This window comes from Eretmochelys imbricata, chromosome 3, assembly GCF_965152235.1.
Source record: "Eretmochelys imbricata isolate rEreImb1 chromosome 3, rEreImb1.hap1, whole genome shotgun sequence".
Lineage (NCBI taxonomy): Eukaryota > Metazoa > Chordata > Testudines > Cheloniidae > Eretmochelys > Eretmochelys imbricata.
In genome coordinates, this window is record NC_135574.1 from 210,987,455 (window position 1) to 211,005,295 (window position 17,841).

Below are 17,841 nucleotides of genomic sequence, written 5' to 3' on the forward strand. Positions count from 1 at the left end.
TCCCTTTGAAACAGTCCTGCCCGCATATACCCTGATTCCTTACGTACTCCCATGACAGACCGTTAGCTGTGCACCAAACTGTTAAATCCTAAGGAAATGCAGTCCCAGCTGCTCCGTTTTCTGTGCTGCTCTGGAGGAGTGGAGAGACAGAAGAGATGGACCAATACAGTAATTTTAGAGTCTGCGTGTTTATTGTGGAGTAGGTTTGTCTTAACAGTACAGAAGAGAAAGCGCTCATTAAATGCAATAGCATCATTCCATGTGGCACTTTTACTAGTTATACTGTAAAACTGCCAGACAACGGACAGTCTATATTGATGAATGTCATCCTAAGCAATGGCTTCTGGGTATATTTGCTAAATTATTCTAGGAGAATGTTGTCATTTCCTGCTCCTCATTTTGCAGTCTGGTTTTATGGATATTAGCAGAATATTAATCACAGCATAATTAGGATTGGGAGTGGATGCTTCTGTTGCTAAGCAACAATGCACTGAATGTATGGAAATTAGACACCAGAAAAATCAAGACTAGGCATCAAAGCTAGGAAAGTGGCTAGTACACTTCAGAAATAAAGCTGCCAAGTGGAATATCTTCAGAGTGTAGGGAGTACTTAAGGGTTTTAACATCTACCAGACATAAGTGGAGTCTAACATTAAATGAGAAGTCTGTTATCTGAAAATTATGGGTTACCCAAAATTTGTCTTTTGGTCCAAAAGGTCATTTTGCTATTTAAGGTACTACATTAATAACTTCTTTTAATCTGCCATTAGCCATTTCGTTAGGAGCCCAAACAAGTCTGCTCTTTCCAATTCAGTGGATGTTTAGAAAACCCTAACAGTTCTTCTTAAATGTTGAAACTGACATCTAGCGACATTACATAAAGTAGTCCAGAATAAAAATATAACCTGGAGATTTTTAATATCTATTAAGAAGGATGCTGGCAGTCTAACCCTATTTTTGCCAATCAGGAAAGACCTATCTGGACAGCCAGTCTCAGTTTCAACGTGAAATGCCGTATCCCCATGCAACTCCTGCCTACAGACCAACAAGGCTTTCAGGAGTTTCACATAAGATTCATTTTAAGCTCTTCAACCACATTTTTCCTGTGTGCGCTATAGAGTTTATCTTACCAATGTCTAAACAGGTTTTGTCTACCAGCATACAGGCTGCTTTTATGATTGTAAAGTGTAGCAGAACAGTTCTCAACTGCACAAGTTCACTCAGTTTCGTTCAGGTTTTCTCAGGTTAGACTAACTGACCATAAATAGGTTGTTGTAGAGAGAGCAACCCAGCTGCCTTTTCTCTCGGGACATGAACCGTTATTTAAAGGTGACCTGCAGTGCAAATACTGTGCTTGTGCCCTTCTGCTTTGTGATAAGAAAGGCTTTACTTTTTGTAAACAAACTTTAGACATTAGAAATTCATACTCTCTCTACACTGAAAGATTACAATGAATAGAGAGCTCATGTAAATGGTATTACAGGAAGTTATGGCAACTGAGCGATCAAGCATTTTTAGTCAGTGTTTAAAATTTTGTCATCATCCATTTAACATCAATAACAAGTTCACATAACTAGAGACTACTTAAAATAAACTGGGATGATTACGATTGGTTTGGGGTAGGCTAATGGTAGCCACCTTTTTTCTTGTTAAGCAGTAGGGCACCACAAGGAGGGTTTTAGTTAGAAATACACATTTTATTTCAATGCCTCAATAAAAAAACTTGTCAATAAAAGAGCCCCACATTTTCAGATCACAGGATGTTAATACATACAACAAAACAAGTTGTGCACTAGTCTACTGATGTGACTTTGCAGAATTTAAAAGATCAAAATCCATGCCAATAATCAGATTGAAATACCCTTCTAGAACTAAGCCCTTACCATTTACATCAAAGACACCACAAAATCCCTTATAATAATGTAAACAAAATAACGTTCTTCCCAGAAGGTTAACTTTGAAATTTCAGTCCATTCTTACAGGACTTGCACTCCTTCTTCGAGGGCTTCCTGACGGTGAACGACTGAAAGTGAAAAGAAAACAGGAGTCAGTTGGACTAACTTCAGTATTCATCTGGAACTGCAGATTCAACACCACCCACCATACCCAGAAAGCCCTTTCCTCCCAGCACTGATCAGCTTAGCGAGTTAGTTTTACACCTCTACCCCGATATAACGCGGTCCTCGGGAGCCAAAAAACCTTACCGCGTTATAGGTGAAACCGTGTTATATCGAACTTGCTTTGGCCTCGAGCATTTCCATTAATAGTCACTTCCCGCCCCCGACTGACTCCTCAGAACCCCCGCCCCATCCAAGCCCCCCCCGCTCCCTGTCTCCTAACTGTCCCACCCCCTATCGACACCCCCATCCCCTGACAGGCCCCCAGGACTCCAACGCCCCTGCTCCCCGTCCCCTGACCGCCCCACCCCCAGAACCTCCGAACCATCCAACTCCCCCTGCTCTCTGTCCCCTGACTGCCCCCCAAGACTCTCTGCCCCTTATCCAACCCCTTGGCCTCGGCCCAGCACCCTTAACATGCCGCTCAGAGCGGCGTGTCGGAGCCAGACAAGCGGATGTGCTGATCCACCGGAGCGTGCAACCCCACCGCCCAGAGCACTGCTTTACTGCGTTATATCCGAATTTGTGTTATATCGGGTCGCGTTATATTGAGGTAGAGGTGTACTTTTAAAACAGACCTTGCATACATACACTGTTAGACGATACCCTCAAGGATGTAAGAAATCTCAAGTTTGCTATAGTCATTAGTAGGATTTTAAAGTTTTTAATTAATAAACAATGCACCTTCAAGATTTGACAGTCATTTCTAAAGTGTCCAAAAGAATAGCAGGAAAAGAACAGAGTAAGGAGGAAAAGGAAGGCTACAAACAAGGTCTCAGTGTGGCATGTTACAAGCGACTCCCGTTCCCATGTACTCCTTCCCTCAGGAGATTTTTACCAAGCTTGGAAGAGCTGTCTCCAAGTGTTCAGAAGAGCATACTTACCCGAGTTAATGGAGAATGGTTATAAATGGCTCAGACTAAAATTGAAAAAACAAGGCTAGTGATTAATTACATAAAAACATACAGAAGTTCAAATAAGAACCGATCTGGGCTACACAAGGGAAATGTAGAGAATTTTATCCTGCTCTTACCATGTAGGAACAGCAGACTGCGCAGCTATTTGTTAAAGTAGAGCCAGCAGCAAGGATGACAGCAGTTTGAGTCCATTCAGCCAGATGGGTGTTTGTTACAAGAAGTCTTTAGTTTATGTTTTGTTTCACACATTTAATCTGTTTCCAGCTTTACTCTGAGCCATTTCCATTTCCCACTATTCTTAGTATTATTCAGATTTTTCCTCTGGCTACAAACATCCCTTGAGAAACTGGGTTCAGTCCTTCTGAAGAAGGTTTAACCTTAAGCCAAAAGTAGCCACTGCACCTTCTACAAAAGAAGTTAGTCTCATTACAGTCACTGGAGTTTTTAAACAGACTGTTTAAAATGGATTCTCCCTGTGGCTATTTTCCCATAGGTTTCATGTATTTTTGCTTATCCTCTTGCATGGATCTCAGTTCAATGAAACCTTTACAGAGGATGGAAGTCCAACAGAAATAGCCCAAGACAAGCTCTTCATAGTGCACCATGTTCCCACTTTCTTCTGAGCACCTCATTTTAGTAATCAGTGTCATATGCATTAAGGAAGTCCAGTCTCTCCAAAATATTCCTTTTAGTGCTTACAGTTAAGTAAAGGAAAAAGTTCCGGTAACTTCAGTGTTGGCAAATGCTGACTTTTCAGTAGTGATGACAGGACTAACACTGTCATATATGCTACACCCAGCAGTCTTTAGTAGCAAGTTTCAACTTACCTTCTCTTTGGAGAGGGGGATCTGGACTTTGATCGGCTGCAAAACAGAAAGAAATACTAAGTGACAACTTAATAAAGTTACATTACATTATAACAAAACAATTTCTCCCATACTTAAAAATAGTGAGAAAATCTCCAGAACCTTAGTCAGCATTATATATAGGTATCATTGACAACACGTCCAAAATCTTTTACAAGGATTTGTAGGGGCATCAAATTAATCCTCACCATCCCTACTAGAGCTGGAGCTAGATATGACTTTGCAGCAAACCCTTTTAGGTGTTTCAAGAACAATTTTTCTTAACTGTCACAACACTTCCGTGATATAGGGGTGGAGGAGAGGAACAAGTTGAAGTAAGAGGAATCAGTACTGTGGTGGAAACGAAATGGTTAAAACAAAAAGATGGGCTAGGGAAATTTCCCTGCCTTCCCCCACAGACACCCGCAAAGAAAATATTTTCTAGCCACAGTTATGTTTGAAATAGAAAACTCACTAAATATTCATGACCTTTGAAGTAAAAATCCCAACTATTAAAACTAAGCAATAACATCCTTCAAATACAAGTGAAATATTGGTCCAAGCAAAGGGCTTTGTGAATCATGACGAAGCAATACTGACTACTAAAAGGTCTAGTGCAGGTTTCAGCATTACATGCTCACCTTTTAGCAGGTGAGCCAGATTTAGATCTACCATGGGACCCAGACCTACAATGGGAGAGAAATAAGGCTCAGCAAGGCACAAGTGGGATGTATGTACAGTGACGTTACCTAAACCAGTGATAATGAAATTCATACCACGTGCCAAGAAAACTGTGGAGGGCTAGTAACCAACAGGCAGAAATCCATCCGTGTGGGGGGCTTTTGCAGTTAAGTTTCAGAAGACAGCTTTTTAATTCAGTGCCACACATGCCGCAGTCATCATTCATCAACCTATTCTAGATATTACTTGAGACAGTTCGTATGAGTACATTGTCCAATCGAAGCTATGACTAGCATTTTCACAAAAACAATTGAGTGCTGTATTCCAAACTGGCAAGATTCCATTGGGATCTTCCACCTAAAAGCCAAGCTGTTTTCCAGACAGTACTCTCCTGCAACTCAACCATCATCATTTCAATGTTAACACCTTCGCCACTTGAAATCTTCAACCTTGGTTAAAAGTGTCTGCTGAAAGTGTGACATGTTTTCTAGCTATGAAAAGTTAACTGTTCTGAAAAGACTTCCAAAGGTGTCAGCTACATTGGAACAAGTTTGAAGTGCACCTCAATGTTACCAATGTTGTCCATAAAAGTAGATTAATTTTCATTTTCTAGATAGTTTAATCAACAAATAGTATTTTAGTTTTCCAGTATTCAAGCCTTTCCTCAACTATTTCAGCATTTCATAAGCTTTGATGTTGTCAGGATTGTGATCACTATGTTTAGGTAAACCTTGAACTACTACATTGAGTTCAGTCAGAAGAACACATCAAGTCATTCAACCACTGCACCCCTTAATGTCCTTTCTGAACCAAGAACTTGGTTTCTTTGAAACAAATACTGCCTTAGCCAAGTGACACTGCTGTACCTCAGTCCTAATATTAATTCTTGTAAGAATCTAGAGCTCTCAATCATCTAAAGTCACTATGATCAAGAAATTCACAATCTTCCTTCCTTACCAGCTTCACCACACCAAGTGTTGCTCAATTGCTTTTGCATAGACTTTCTTGACACACAAGACAATGAAATTTCACTCATGTGGCCAATTAGTTTATGAAGATAATGCATGAAGCCTGCTACAGTAAACCATACTCTGAACTTTACTAGGGTTGCCACTTCCAGGTATTTTCAGAAGCAGAAACCTTGAAACAGGGCACTGATATTCTTTACTTATAGCAATTCCCAGTAGTGTCAGCAGTTAGTTTCTGCATTCCATCTCATGTGATGCACATCTTGCAGTGACTGCTGACCATTCCCAGGAGCATGCATCAATACTTGTGTAATGAGATATACCAGCATGTTTTCAAGGCAGATATAAGTTGCTCACTCATATTCATTTGTGTTTGATTCCCCCCAACTATTTCTGCGGTATGGCAACACTTGTGCCATTTTCTTTGCTCAGAAAATCTTTCAACAACAAGAATTAGCATGAGAGCAGTGCCTCCTTAATATAACCACCATCAGAAAAAAGCTGCTGTGTGATTTTGTGACATTTTAAAACTAGCAGCAGGATGAGAATGTTTAACTGGTTCTAGAACTTTTATAGCTCTAATGCCAAGCCTTCCCTTTGTTCTTCTGTAAAAAAGCCATGAGAATCGTCTGCTTACTTGAAAGTCTAATAGTGAATATTCTGAAACCATGCACAGTGAACAATATCAATGCTTCACTACTTTTCAGTTACTCGAGTCCTGAAATGGCCACTTAACTGCACACTTACAGTGAAACAGGTATGCTGTGAATAAGTTTAATGTTAAAATGGGAATTCTAGGTGTAATCCCTTCATCTGAGAACAAACTGCTGACTCCAAGAACACAAAATCCCAGTGCTAAAATTCAGTAGATAATGGTATGCAGGGTTATTCAAGAGTCTCCCTCGCTGACACGTAAATTGAGCTTGATTAGTTGTTCTCTGCACATCACTGGCATATGCCAATTAAAGTCTGGGCAGATTCAATGACGATGAAAAGAATGGCCAAGTGGAAAAGTGAATTTAGAGGAACAAATGTTAAGGCTCACTGTGGCACTTATGAGGTAACAGGTAGAAAGAGCCCACCTTAGCAGCAAGAGAAAGCACACCACACTTCTCCTCCCTCCAGCCTCCCCCACACTAGGCAGGGCTTCTCACCTCACTTCCTCCTGCATCTTACTGCACCCATGTCAGTATTTCTCCTCTCTTATCCACCGCCTCCTCCTTTGGTCCTTCCAGTAAGGATTCACCTCTCCTGCCCCACTACCAAGCAGGGCTTCCCCTCCTCTTCATCCTGCCCTTCCCCGAGAAAGTTCTCACCCTCTCTCCCACTTGTAACAGAGATCCTGTCTCTTGCCATCACCAGTACCAGGCTCTTCCTCCCCTCTAGGCAGGGGGCTGTCCCACCTACTCCCTCTAGGTGCTGCTTCCTTTACTTTCTCTAGGCATGCCCCACAACCCCACCCCAAACAGCAGGAACTACTGTTGCTGCTAGAAGAAATGGAAGAGATGCAGCTAGGAGAGAGCTCGTCTTTAATTCTGCAGCCCTTCGAGAGAGGGAGCAAAACCAACGGATGTAGTCAAGAGCAGAGAATGGAACAGCATCATCCGTAATCCTAAATTTTAATTCTATCTTTACATAACAGACAGCAGGAGACCTGGTCCACGAATGCCAGCTTTGCTGTCCATCGCACACCCATGCACGGACTGCAGCTTAGACCTACTCATTACAGAAGTATGAATGAGAACTCAGGCATGAAACATTTTACACACAATTCTTTAAATCTGGTTTGAGACATTTAATTCCTATGATCCGTTCTGTACAAAACAATCCTCCACATTATTATGCCACCTTTTAATCTAATTCAGCTACCACAACTGACAATTGCTGCCCTGTACTGTTCAGAGATCAGCATTCAGACAGTCTGAATCAGCAGTAACCAAGAATTTGGGCACTAGTGAGTCTTTCATGCACTTGTCCCAGACACATACCCAGGATGCTACAGAATACCGAGAATCTGGCATGGAGAACCCTTGGGAGAGGAATGCTTTAAGGAGTAGCACAACAGTACACTTTGACTTCCTGCAGGTTAGAAGCAGGAAGGAATTATGATCTCAAATGGGCAAGGTGCATTTAAGTACTAGGACTTACTTCAGTTTTAGGTGACTTATGTGTTTCTCATACATATTAACTGGCATACATGCATATTAGTTAAAAGTGGTTTATGTACCAAAGGTTTGCCTATTGTTCACCATCACAGCTCTAGACCTAAGGTGTCCTGTAAAACTGCAGGTAAAGTAATAAAATATATTATAAATAAGACTATGATGTACAGTTTTAGAATACTTCATACCCTAAACTTGCTGGAAAAGCAGTTTAGACAGCACCCAGCATTTACTGAGAATTGAAAAAAACTAATGCATTTGACCACAAGTTAATTCAGCCTGCAGCTATTAGTTAGTTGCTTTAACCAATTCTGTCAAAGATCTTACCTGCTTCTTGGCCATGTAACGGACCTGGATCTTGAACGTGATCTGGATCTAGATCTAAGTTTGAAAAGAAACTAATAAAAACCAATCAAGCTCCAGGAGAAAGTATTAAAGTCACCTATCAAAGTAGCCTTGTTGCCGATTGGTGCTAAGGTAACTGTCAAGATCACAGGACCTACAGGGTGAATAGGACAATCAGAACAGACACCTAGCTTACACAGAATAAGGCTATAGGTTTAACCATGTAGTCCCAAAAGCTCAGTGCTTGCCTAAATGGTGGGGTAATGTGCTACACATTAATTTGTCTGTGTAGCCCGTTTTTGTTTGAAACAGCACTATGTTAAAGCACACCAGGGAACCTTTGTGCGCACCAGCAGGGTCTACCCAGACCAATTAACGCACAAGCATATTAATGCTCTTTAGAGATCACATCACAGTACTGCACATTTCTGCTCTGTGTAAACAAGCCCTCAGAAAACTATTTTTTCACTATCTACTTTAGTTCAAGAGGAACTAAAGTTAATGTATTCCCCAATAGCCCTTTTAAAGGAATTATAGTTCGGTCTTGAGGGTTGTCAGGCCCTTTTCAAAGAGTCTGCTCTGCAAACACCGTAAAGTTACACTTCCCACAAATATGTTCTGAATCTACCACCTTAATAAAAACATTATCTGATAGTCATTGTGCATAATAACAATTACCTTGATCTTTTTAAAGAACCCGACCGGGACCTGCGGGGTGAGGCTGATCTAGATCTACGAGGAGAGACAGATCTGGATCTGCGAAGGGAAGCTGACCTGGACCTGCAGGGAAAAATTTAAAAATATAATTATGCAATGTTTGATTTCTCTTAAAAAAGGGAAGCACAAGACAGTCTGAAACGCACCTCCTACCACGGCTTCGGCTGCGTGACCGAGAATACCTTCTTCCTCTGGACCTTGAATGAGATCTAGACCGTGACCTAATGTTAGGTTAGAAAAAATAAGTATTAGAAAAGAACTTTAGCAATTAGTGCACTTGAGCCTCTGCTGAAGTCAAAATTTCAGACAACTAAAAATTAGTGTCTGTCAGTTGGAAAAAACTCAGGGCCTATTTGTTTTGAGTATTTTTACTACCTAGAAAAGATGTTAAGCTGAATTACATTTAGAATTACATTATAATATAAAACACTGTAATGTGTATTTAAAATAAACCTTGCAAGTTTGCAGGTCGACCCTCTTTGGCCCAAGGTCTAGCAGATCTAGACGATCTAGAAGTATCTATAGCCGATCGCTGCATCTAGGTGTTCTCTTCAATCTAACGACGATCAAACTGACAGCCAAATGAGCCAGGGTGAGGCTTGATTGACGCAAGAAGATTTTTCTAGGTGGGAATGTGGTCAATCTGGTGTTCCTCTTTCTAAACCGGAGGGGGGGGGCCCCAATTGAAAGCCAAATTTACTGTTACGGCGATCACCGTCTCAAATTTTCTGCCCTTTAAAGAATATGGTGAAGCTAGGTGTAGATGGCTCGAGGGGATCTGGCCTCTTATGCTGATCACCTCAAGGTCTAGGAGGATCTTAATTGTCGGATTTTGCAAGGCGCCTCAGCATGATATCTTAAGGCTCGTGACATTCTGAATCAAGGCGACTGACTCAAACGAAGAAACCTGAAAGGTTTTGACCAGGTTGATTATTAATATATTAACATTTATATGAAATAACAAATTGTAATATATACCTGTATAATTACAGCATTAAAGTTAAATTAAACTGGCATAACATTCTCTCCTTGGCTAATGACTACACCAGTAACTGGTGAAAAGAACCAATCACTCCTTTCACACGCATACCTGCTCCTCCGTCGACGACTATAGCGATGACAGTCATAAGCATAATGGCCTTTCTCGCCACATTCATAACATCGGTCATTAGGATCAAATGGTCGCCGCGCAGGAGGTCTATCGTAGCGGGAGCGACGGGGCATGCCTGTTGACAGCTCAACTCTCACTCTGGAGCCACAAATCACCCTGTAATTTGATATATGCAAAATATCAATTAATAATCTGGTATTTTTCCTTATCTAATGCCTATTAAATAAGAAAGCCAATCTCTAAAGAATCACTAAAATTTGAGAATCCCATTTCTATAAAAGAGTACATCTTTTAAGCTCTGGTCTACACCTAACACTTCGGTCAACCTAGTTATGTCGCTCAGGGTTCTGAAAAATTCTCACCTGAGAGATGTAGTTAAGCCTACACAAGCCCTGTTGTAGACACTAGGGATGTAAAATATTAAACGATCAAATGTTAACCGATATTAGTCTTACCGTTACTATATTGCAGTTTACATTTAAAACAGATTGCCCCTGCCCCCACGTGCGAGCACACCATGTGCATTAACAAATCCGCCTCTTCCCTATCCTCATCCTGCTCCCCACTCAGTGGCAGCGCCCAGGCAGGACAAGCCAGGCTGCCCTTGCACGGTGATGGCTCGAGAGCCCGTAACACCAGGGAGCGGGGGCGGATGAAATGCGTTGTGCTCTCGGGCTATCAATGCCGGTTCCCAGGATTGGGTGCCTCACTCCCCACCAGGAGCCAGCACAGCAACCCCAGCCGCGCACATGCTCTTCCACACAAACATGGGCCCCCTGCCTGTGGTGCAGCCGCCACCCCCCGCTGGCCCAGCCCCTCGAGAGACCCCTCACCATCTCGGGAGACTATGCGGAGGCCCTGGACACCATCCAGACCCCTACTGTGTGGGCGGCTACTCAGGGCGCCGCTCACTGCTGCCACGTGATGTGGGTGCGGCGGGCTGAGGGGGCAGGTGGCGCTGGGCACTAAGTCTGGCAGTGCCGCTACCAGGGAGTTCTCGCCACCTCCTGGCCTGGCCCATGGGGTGGCCAGGAAGCTGGGAAGCAAGGGGAACGTGACCGGAACTAGCCAAAGTCCCGCAATGCACCAAGGGAGACCAGACCACATGAGAGGGGAGACTGGTGTTGCCATGACACCTCCCAGTCACTTGACAGGTTCTCCCTGCCACCATAATACTCCCAGATTACGTGATGGTCTCTCCCTCTCCCCCCACCTCCCATCGCCATGACAGTGTGTGGGGCGGGGAGGGGGGGAATATGACGGGGTGCGAACTGGGGATGTAATATATTAAACAGTTAACCGATAAAATTTTTAGTTGCTTAAATGGGTATTTTTTAAAATGATATTTACATCCCTAGTAGACACCATGAGGTTTATGGAAGAATTCTACCGTCCTTGTCTCTCAAGTGCTGGATTTACTGCAGTGATGGAGATACTGTTTCCATCCCTGCAGCAGCAAGTGTCTACACTACAGCGGGACGGTGGCAATGCTGCTGTAGCACTTATAGGTCAGACACATCCTTAGTAAGAAGTTAAGGCCACCAGAAATACAATACATTCGTACTTTCCATCCAAACCTCGAACTGCGTCTTCAGCATCTCTTGGGTCTTCAAACTCCACAAAGGCGAAGCCCGGCGGGTTCCGCGCGATCCACACAGTGCGCAGGGGGCCATAGTAGCTGAAGGCTCGCTCCAGTTCTCCCTTCCCGGCCCCAGTGCCCAGGTTCCCCACGTACACCTTGGTCTCTGCAAGAGCAAATCACACAATCGTTGAGTAACTGAGTAGCCCTTTCCCTCCCTCCCCCAAGACCTGCAGGGTCGCCCCAGTTAAGCAAGGCGGCTGGTGTAAAGTTACAAACTGCTGATCATCACAATTTGCTACTGGCAGAAGTTACTGACATCTAGGTGTTCTTTTTGCTGCCCTGTCACAATCTGCTGCCTCTGACTTTCCCATACTCCCATCCTAGGTAGCAAATTATGACAGATGGGGTAGACCCATCACAACTTTCTACCTCTCACCTTCCCCATCCCCGTCAAACTGGTGGGCGCAGAATGTATTCGGGGGTATGGGGGGTTGAGACGCTTTATGGGGAAAAAAATAACTGCACACATTTTACCCACAGCAATGAACAACTAGCAAAGCGGATTCCTCCAGACATGTCAGGTCCTCAGACGGCGCTGTGCCCTTGACTCTAGATGGCGCTGTGCGCTTGACAGATTTCTGTTTAGCTTGCACAGCATTATCCAAAGTTGTTGCCATCTGTACATTAATCTGTTTGCTACGATGGGGTGTGCACATTTAACTGAAGGTAGAAGGGGATCTCCAGAGAGTTGTCTCAAGTGTCCAACCCAGGATGGAATTGTTCTGCTCCAAAAAACAGGTGCACCTATCACATTAGTAACAACAGTGTGATGCAAGTAAGCAGTATCTCACTTTAAATTTACATTACTATATACTTCCATGGCTCTGTCTGAATCGATGCCATACTGTTTTTAATATTTAGTGAGAGTTGCATGTTGATGTTTTAAAAATTGGCATATGTACTAGTGTGGCAGGGGTGTGGGGCAAATTACTACAGACACAAAGAAGGCGGCATGATCAGGGGTTAGAGCAGTGGTTTTCAACCTTTCCAGACAACTGTACTCCTTTCAGGCATCTGATTTGTCTTGTGTATCCCCAAGTTTCACCTCACTTAAAAATTATTTGCCTACAAAAATCAAATAAAAATACAAAAGTATCACAGCTCACTATTACTGAAATAGTGCTGACTTTCTCATTTTTACCATATAATTATAAAATAAATCAACTGGAATATAAATATTGTCCTTACATTTCAGTGTATAAAGCAGTATAAACAAGTCATTGTCTGTATGAAATTTTAGTTTGCACTAACTTCACTAGTGCTTTTTCCGTGGCCTGTTGTAAAACTAGGCAAATACCTAGATGAGTATACCCCCTGGTTGAGAACTACTTGGTTAGAGCACTCAGCTGAGATGTGGGAAACACTGTTCAAATAATTTTTCCTCCCTTCTGCCTAAGGGAAAATGAACTTGGGTACCCCACATCCCAGGCAAGTGTACTAACCACTAGGCTAGAAGTGATAAGGTAAATGGTAACCACATCTAATAGGCAGCCTCTGAGCACAACCACAGGATCAGGCCCACATGCAAAATAAGCATTGCCTCCCACCATCTTCCCTGGTTTGTGAATTGCTCTGCGTCTTGGGTGGGATACAGGTAACCAGATGCCTAGAGTAAGGCAGCAGTGTGCATGCTTAAAAGTAGACACTTAGGCACCTAAGGAACTTTTACCCTTAGAATATAAAAACCGAGTGCTTAAAGGGTTTGGTGAGATTTTTGGGAATTTCAGTGGAACTTAAAATTGGGACACAGGCATCTAAATCTTTGTGAATCTCTTTATAGAGGAAAAAGAGGACCCAGGAATTACAGGCCAGTCAGCTGAACTTTGATATCGAGAAAGATACTGGAAATAATTATTAAACAGTCCATTGGTTAAAACCTAGAGGATATAGGGGGTTATAAGGAATAGCCAACATGGACCTATCAAGAACAAATCATGCCAAATAAACCTGATTTCCTTCTCTGGTAGGATTACTGTCTAACTGGATGGGGGGAAGCAGTAGATGTGACATATCTTGATTTTAGTAAGGCTTCTGACACAGTCCCACACGACATTCTCATAAGAAAACTAGGGAAATATGTTCTAAATGAAACTACTATAAGGCAAGGGCATAACAGGTTAAAGATGATACTCAAAGAATAATTATCAATGGTCAAATTGGGAGGGTATATCTAGTGTGGACTTGCAAAGGTCAATCCTGGGTCCAGTACTATTCAATATTTTCCTTAATTACTTGGATAATGAATTGGAGATTAGGCTCATAAAATGTGCTGATGACAGCAAACTGGGAGGGGTTGCCAGCACTTTGGAGAACAGGAGTAGAATTCAAAAGGACCTTGACAAATTGGAGGCCAGCAACTGGCTGATTAGCCCCACTCACTGCACCTGGGAAAAACACCTGTGGCTTAACTGGTTGATCCTCATAAAAGGAAGAGCAGCTCCTAGAACAGAGGAGCTGTAATACCAGCCAGAGGCTAGAACAGCTATGCTAAGGAACAAGTGGATAGAAGGCAAACTGTGGGGGTAAATCCTTTTATCACGAAGGCTCTGAGGTAAAAACCAGGAACTTTTGGGTTGAAGAACTTATGGGTGTGAGGGATAGACTTGAAGTTTAGATCTTGTTTTGTTGAGGAGATTAGAAATAACAGAAAGAAACCACAACTAACCCTGCTACAAACTACCTCCCTGGGCTCTGAGATGGTTCCAGGCAGAATTCCCCCAGGGAAGGGGCTATCTGAGCAAGTCTACACCCAACTGGAAGAGGGTGCTATAAAACAGCCTCCAATCCCTTACGCTTCCACTCTATTTAAGGATGATTCTGGCCAGGTGATCAACTCTGCATTCTATACAGGTGCTAAGACACAACATCTATGTTTTAAGTTAGCTGAAAGGATGCAACAAAAATATCATACTGACCCACAAAGGGATGAGGGCAACCACAGTAACAGACTCATTAATATTACTATCATAATGTAAGACATTTGTATGTGTATGCAGTATTGTTGAAAACTTTCCTGGGATAAGATATGGTTTATAGTTGGGTAGCAAGCAGGTAGAGGCAGAAATTAAAGAGGAATCTTCACAGTTAAAGCACTAAACATGTGAACCAATTGGCTAATTCTAATGGGATAATAGTACCACCACTTTACATGCATTGCTCAGAGATGGAATCACTGTACGCGTATGCCACCACTCTCTGCATGCACAGCATCATCTAGCACGATGCTATCAGGCCTTCATTCTCCAGCTCACGAAAGATGCCCTGATCAGCACAGGACAGAAAGGAAGAGCAAGGTCACCTGAAATGTTAAGGTTAAAATTTAAGTAAGTGGCTTATCAGACTTAAATTGATACCACTGAAATAGTGCAAAGGCTTTTCTGTAAACTAAGACAAGTATTCCAGTACTACACGCCTACTCTTTGGATACAAAATGTGGCTAAACCTGGACTGGTTCAAATTTTAACTATTCAAAACCAGCCAACAGTCTGATTATTAATAGCTTGTTGGGGAAGGACTCCTGCAAGCATCTTTGATTGCGACAGTTAACACTGGCCACTTTACTTTTGAGTGAAAACATTCACACAGGATATATATACACACACTAATTTCACACCCTCTAGACATTCCCTTAATAAAAGCCAATAAGGCAAATTGAGGCAAACTATTAAAGCATTTTGAACTAAAGGAATTATCTGGTTTTCCATGACACCCACACAAATGGAGAGCTGAAGACATATAGATGCAAGTACCTCTGATGGCAAAGAAGCAGAACTAACCACACAATTGGTATCTGTCAAGCTATGAATGTTTAATTTAACAGCCTAGCCAGAATCAAAGTCTGTACCCTCATTGTTACAAATGTGGGTTTTTAAGTTTGGGGTTTTACGGTTTTTTAAACAGGGATTAGCTATCCTCTCCAAAAACCTACCGGAGACACAGCAGTCTAATTTAACCAAAAGACAACCAATACAAAAGAGTAATGGCTTTTTTTTTAAAAGCCTTCATTTCTGGCAGAACATTAAAATTGTCAGAATGAAGAACATCTCTGAAATGTAGCATACAGAAGGCTATGAAATTAAAAAATGCTATCAGAAATATAAACAATGCAGTAGAAAACAACATTTATGCATGCAACAAATGAAATAACGAGGAAAGTGTGCATTTCAGCATTTGCAGAATGGGGAATTACTTGGAGAAATAAGGAATTTTTTGAAGTGTTTTCAATAAGGGGGGAGGGAATCTCTACTGGATGTCCAAAACTGTATTTAATGTTACAGGAATGTACAACTGTTCTAGATATGAATTTTTTGGGAGAGGCAACAGGAAAAAGTATAAAACTAGTGTGCCTTACCTCAAACAAAAAGGCAAATTAAAATAACCCCTATTTTTAATTTCATTACTTTTGTGGGTGTATGACTCATGATGTTTGAATACTTGTCCGTCTTGGGGTTGTACTCTTAACTTTTTTAAAAAAGCGGAAATTTTCCTTTGAGAATTATTTCATACAAGATAGTACAGTGCCCTGAGGGCCAAAGTGTGTTTGTGTGTTTTTTTTTAAAGGTATTTAGGAAAATAGTGGGATTCTCAAAAGCATCTAGGGGCTTTCAACCTTTGCAAATCTGGCCTGTAGTGAATATTGTGGAACCAGGTTCCACACAACTGTTGATCTGAAAAAGCATAAGGGTCCTGGAGAAAGTGGCAAAACGGCACCTGACGAATGCAATCCCCATGGGTGGATTAAAGGAAACTGAAGAAGCTCTGATACCAACCCAGGAAATCTGTCAGCCTTGATGTCATAGGATCCTAAATAATAAACTTAGTTCTGAATTTCCCCCTTCTCCCCCCCCTTCTTTTAAAGAACAAACTGCTAATGCCACCATACAAACACAGTGCTGTAGGAGAAACAGTGAGAGGTGATTAGAAATATTGGGGTTAGGAGTTTCCGCAATGATTATTTGCTCTTAAAAATATGCACCAGGTCAAGGCCGTGCTCAGAGTAATAAATCACCTTTAAAATGAAGTGAAAGGCAGGAATTTACACCCAGAACACCCCTCACCCCCCGGGGTGCGTACAGCTTTACGCAGACCCCCCAGCTGAGGGGGGTTTCTCGCCAACACTAAAAAGGGAACCCCCCCCTTAGCACGGTGGGGGGGGGGCAGCGACTAGGCCCAGGTTCCACCCGAACCTCCCTGCAGCAGGGGCCGCCCTGACCGGGGGGAGGATCCGGCCCCGGGCAACGGCTGCTGAGCGGTACAACCCTGCGGGCGGGGGGGGGGGGGGGAGAGAGACCCCTCGGCAACCCCTCCTCCGGGCGGGTCACCACTGCAGCTACCTCGCGCCCATCATTAACCCCCTCCCCCGCTGCGGGACTCGCCTCTGCAGCCGTGTGCGCCCAGCCCCCCCCCGGCTCGCACGCGCATGCTCCCTGGCAGCCGGGGGCGCCCCTCCCCCCCGAGGCGCCCAGAGGGAGGCGCTGCGCGCGCCGGCGCTCGCGGACAGTCCCCGCCCCGCTCTGAGGCGCCGCCATGTTTGTTGACGCCGCGTCCGTTTCGCTCCCCCGCACCCCTCCCGCAGCCCGGCGCTCCCGCCGCAGCCCGGCCCCGCACCGCCCCTACGCGCGGGGAGCCGCGGCCCTGGCCCGGCGCGCGCCCGACCTGCGCAAAATGGCGCCGCCCCAGCGACCCCCGCGCAGGCCACTCCCCCGAGGAGCGGAAAGGCGGGGGCGGCCCCTCCACAGCCAGCCCGGCACCTACCGCCGCCATAGCGCCCGTAGCGAGACATCGTCGCGGCTCCGGCCGTAGCTGCGCGCCGGGCCGTTCGCGCGCATGCGCCGGGAGCCCCGAAAGGAGCGACGGCTCTCGCGCATGCGCACGGCACTCCCCCCCACCCGTTTCTGCGCGCCGGCTGAGGCAAAGCGGGAAGTGGAAGCTTGGTTTCTATAGCAACGCGCCGTCGTGCCGTCCGCCATGTTCTCGAAGGCGGCGGCGGGCGAGCGCCCGGTACTTCCGGCCCGGGCTGTCACGGGCCGCGCCGCAAGGGTGGGGGCCAGGCCCCTGAAGAGCCCCCTGGGGGCAGGGCCCGTAACCCCAGAGGGCGGGGCCCCAGTGCAGCGGGGGGGGAAGGTGGTGGTGGTGGTGGGGCGGGGCCTATAGCCCCAGGGGGCGGGGCCCTAGTGCCGCGGGTTGTGGGGCGGGGCTGGACAGGGCCCCCGGGTGAGGGGCTGCGCCTAAAGCCCTAGAGGGGCGGTTCCCTGGGGCGGGGGTCGGGGTCGTGGGATTTAGTGTGACTCATATAACGTTACTGGGCCTTGATAATCTTCTCCCCTCGGCCTGCTG

General features: G+C 44.4%; 1 protein-coding gene across 2 annotated transcripts; it reads right to left on the bottom strand.

The window, feature by feature from the left end:
• Nucleotides 1–169: 169 nt before the first annotated feature.
• Nucleotides 170–17,591, bottom strand: LOC144263321 (serine/arginine-rich splicing factor 7-like). 2 transcript variants are annotated; one of them, XM_077814271.1, is made up of 9 exons: nt 17,260–17,591; nt 11,428–11,608; nt 9,843–10,019; nt 8,899–8,973; nt 8,714–8,815; nt 8,018–8,071; nt 4,521–4,565; nt 3,862–3,897; nt 170–2,023 (listed from the first exon to the last, which is right to left on the bottom strand). In XM_077814271.1, exons 1-9 carry the CDS (start codon nt 17,285–17,287, stop codon nt 1,966–1,968), a joined length of 756 nt encoding a protein of 251 aa, XP_077670397.1. In that variant the 5' UTR covers nt 17,288–17,591; the 3' UTR covers nt 170–1,965. The 2 variants fall into 2 exon arrangements, with proteins under 2 accessions (XP_077670397.1, XP_077670398.1); XM_077814272.1 differs by lacking the exon at nt 4,521–4,565.
• Between the last annotated feature and the right edge of the window lie 250 nt (nt 17,592–17,841).

Excerpts from the sequence above, each read along its gene's own strand:
- LOC144263321 (XM_077814271.1), bottom strand. The coding sequence starts at position 17,287 with ATGTCTCGCTACGGGCGCTATGGCGGCG. Across the intron at positions 8,072-8,713 it reads GGTTCTTTAAAAAGATCAAG|ATCTAGATCCAGATCACGTT; the intron begins GTAATTGTTATT and ends TTTCAAACTTAG. Across the intron at positions 3,898-4,520 it reads TCTGGCTCACCTGCTAAAAG|CCGATCAAAGTCCAGATCCC; the intron begins GTGAGCATGTAA and ends TCTGTTTTGCAG.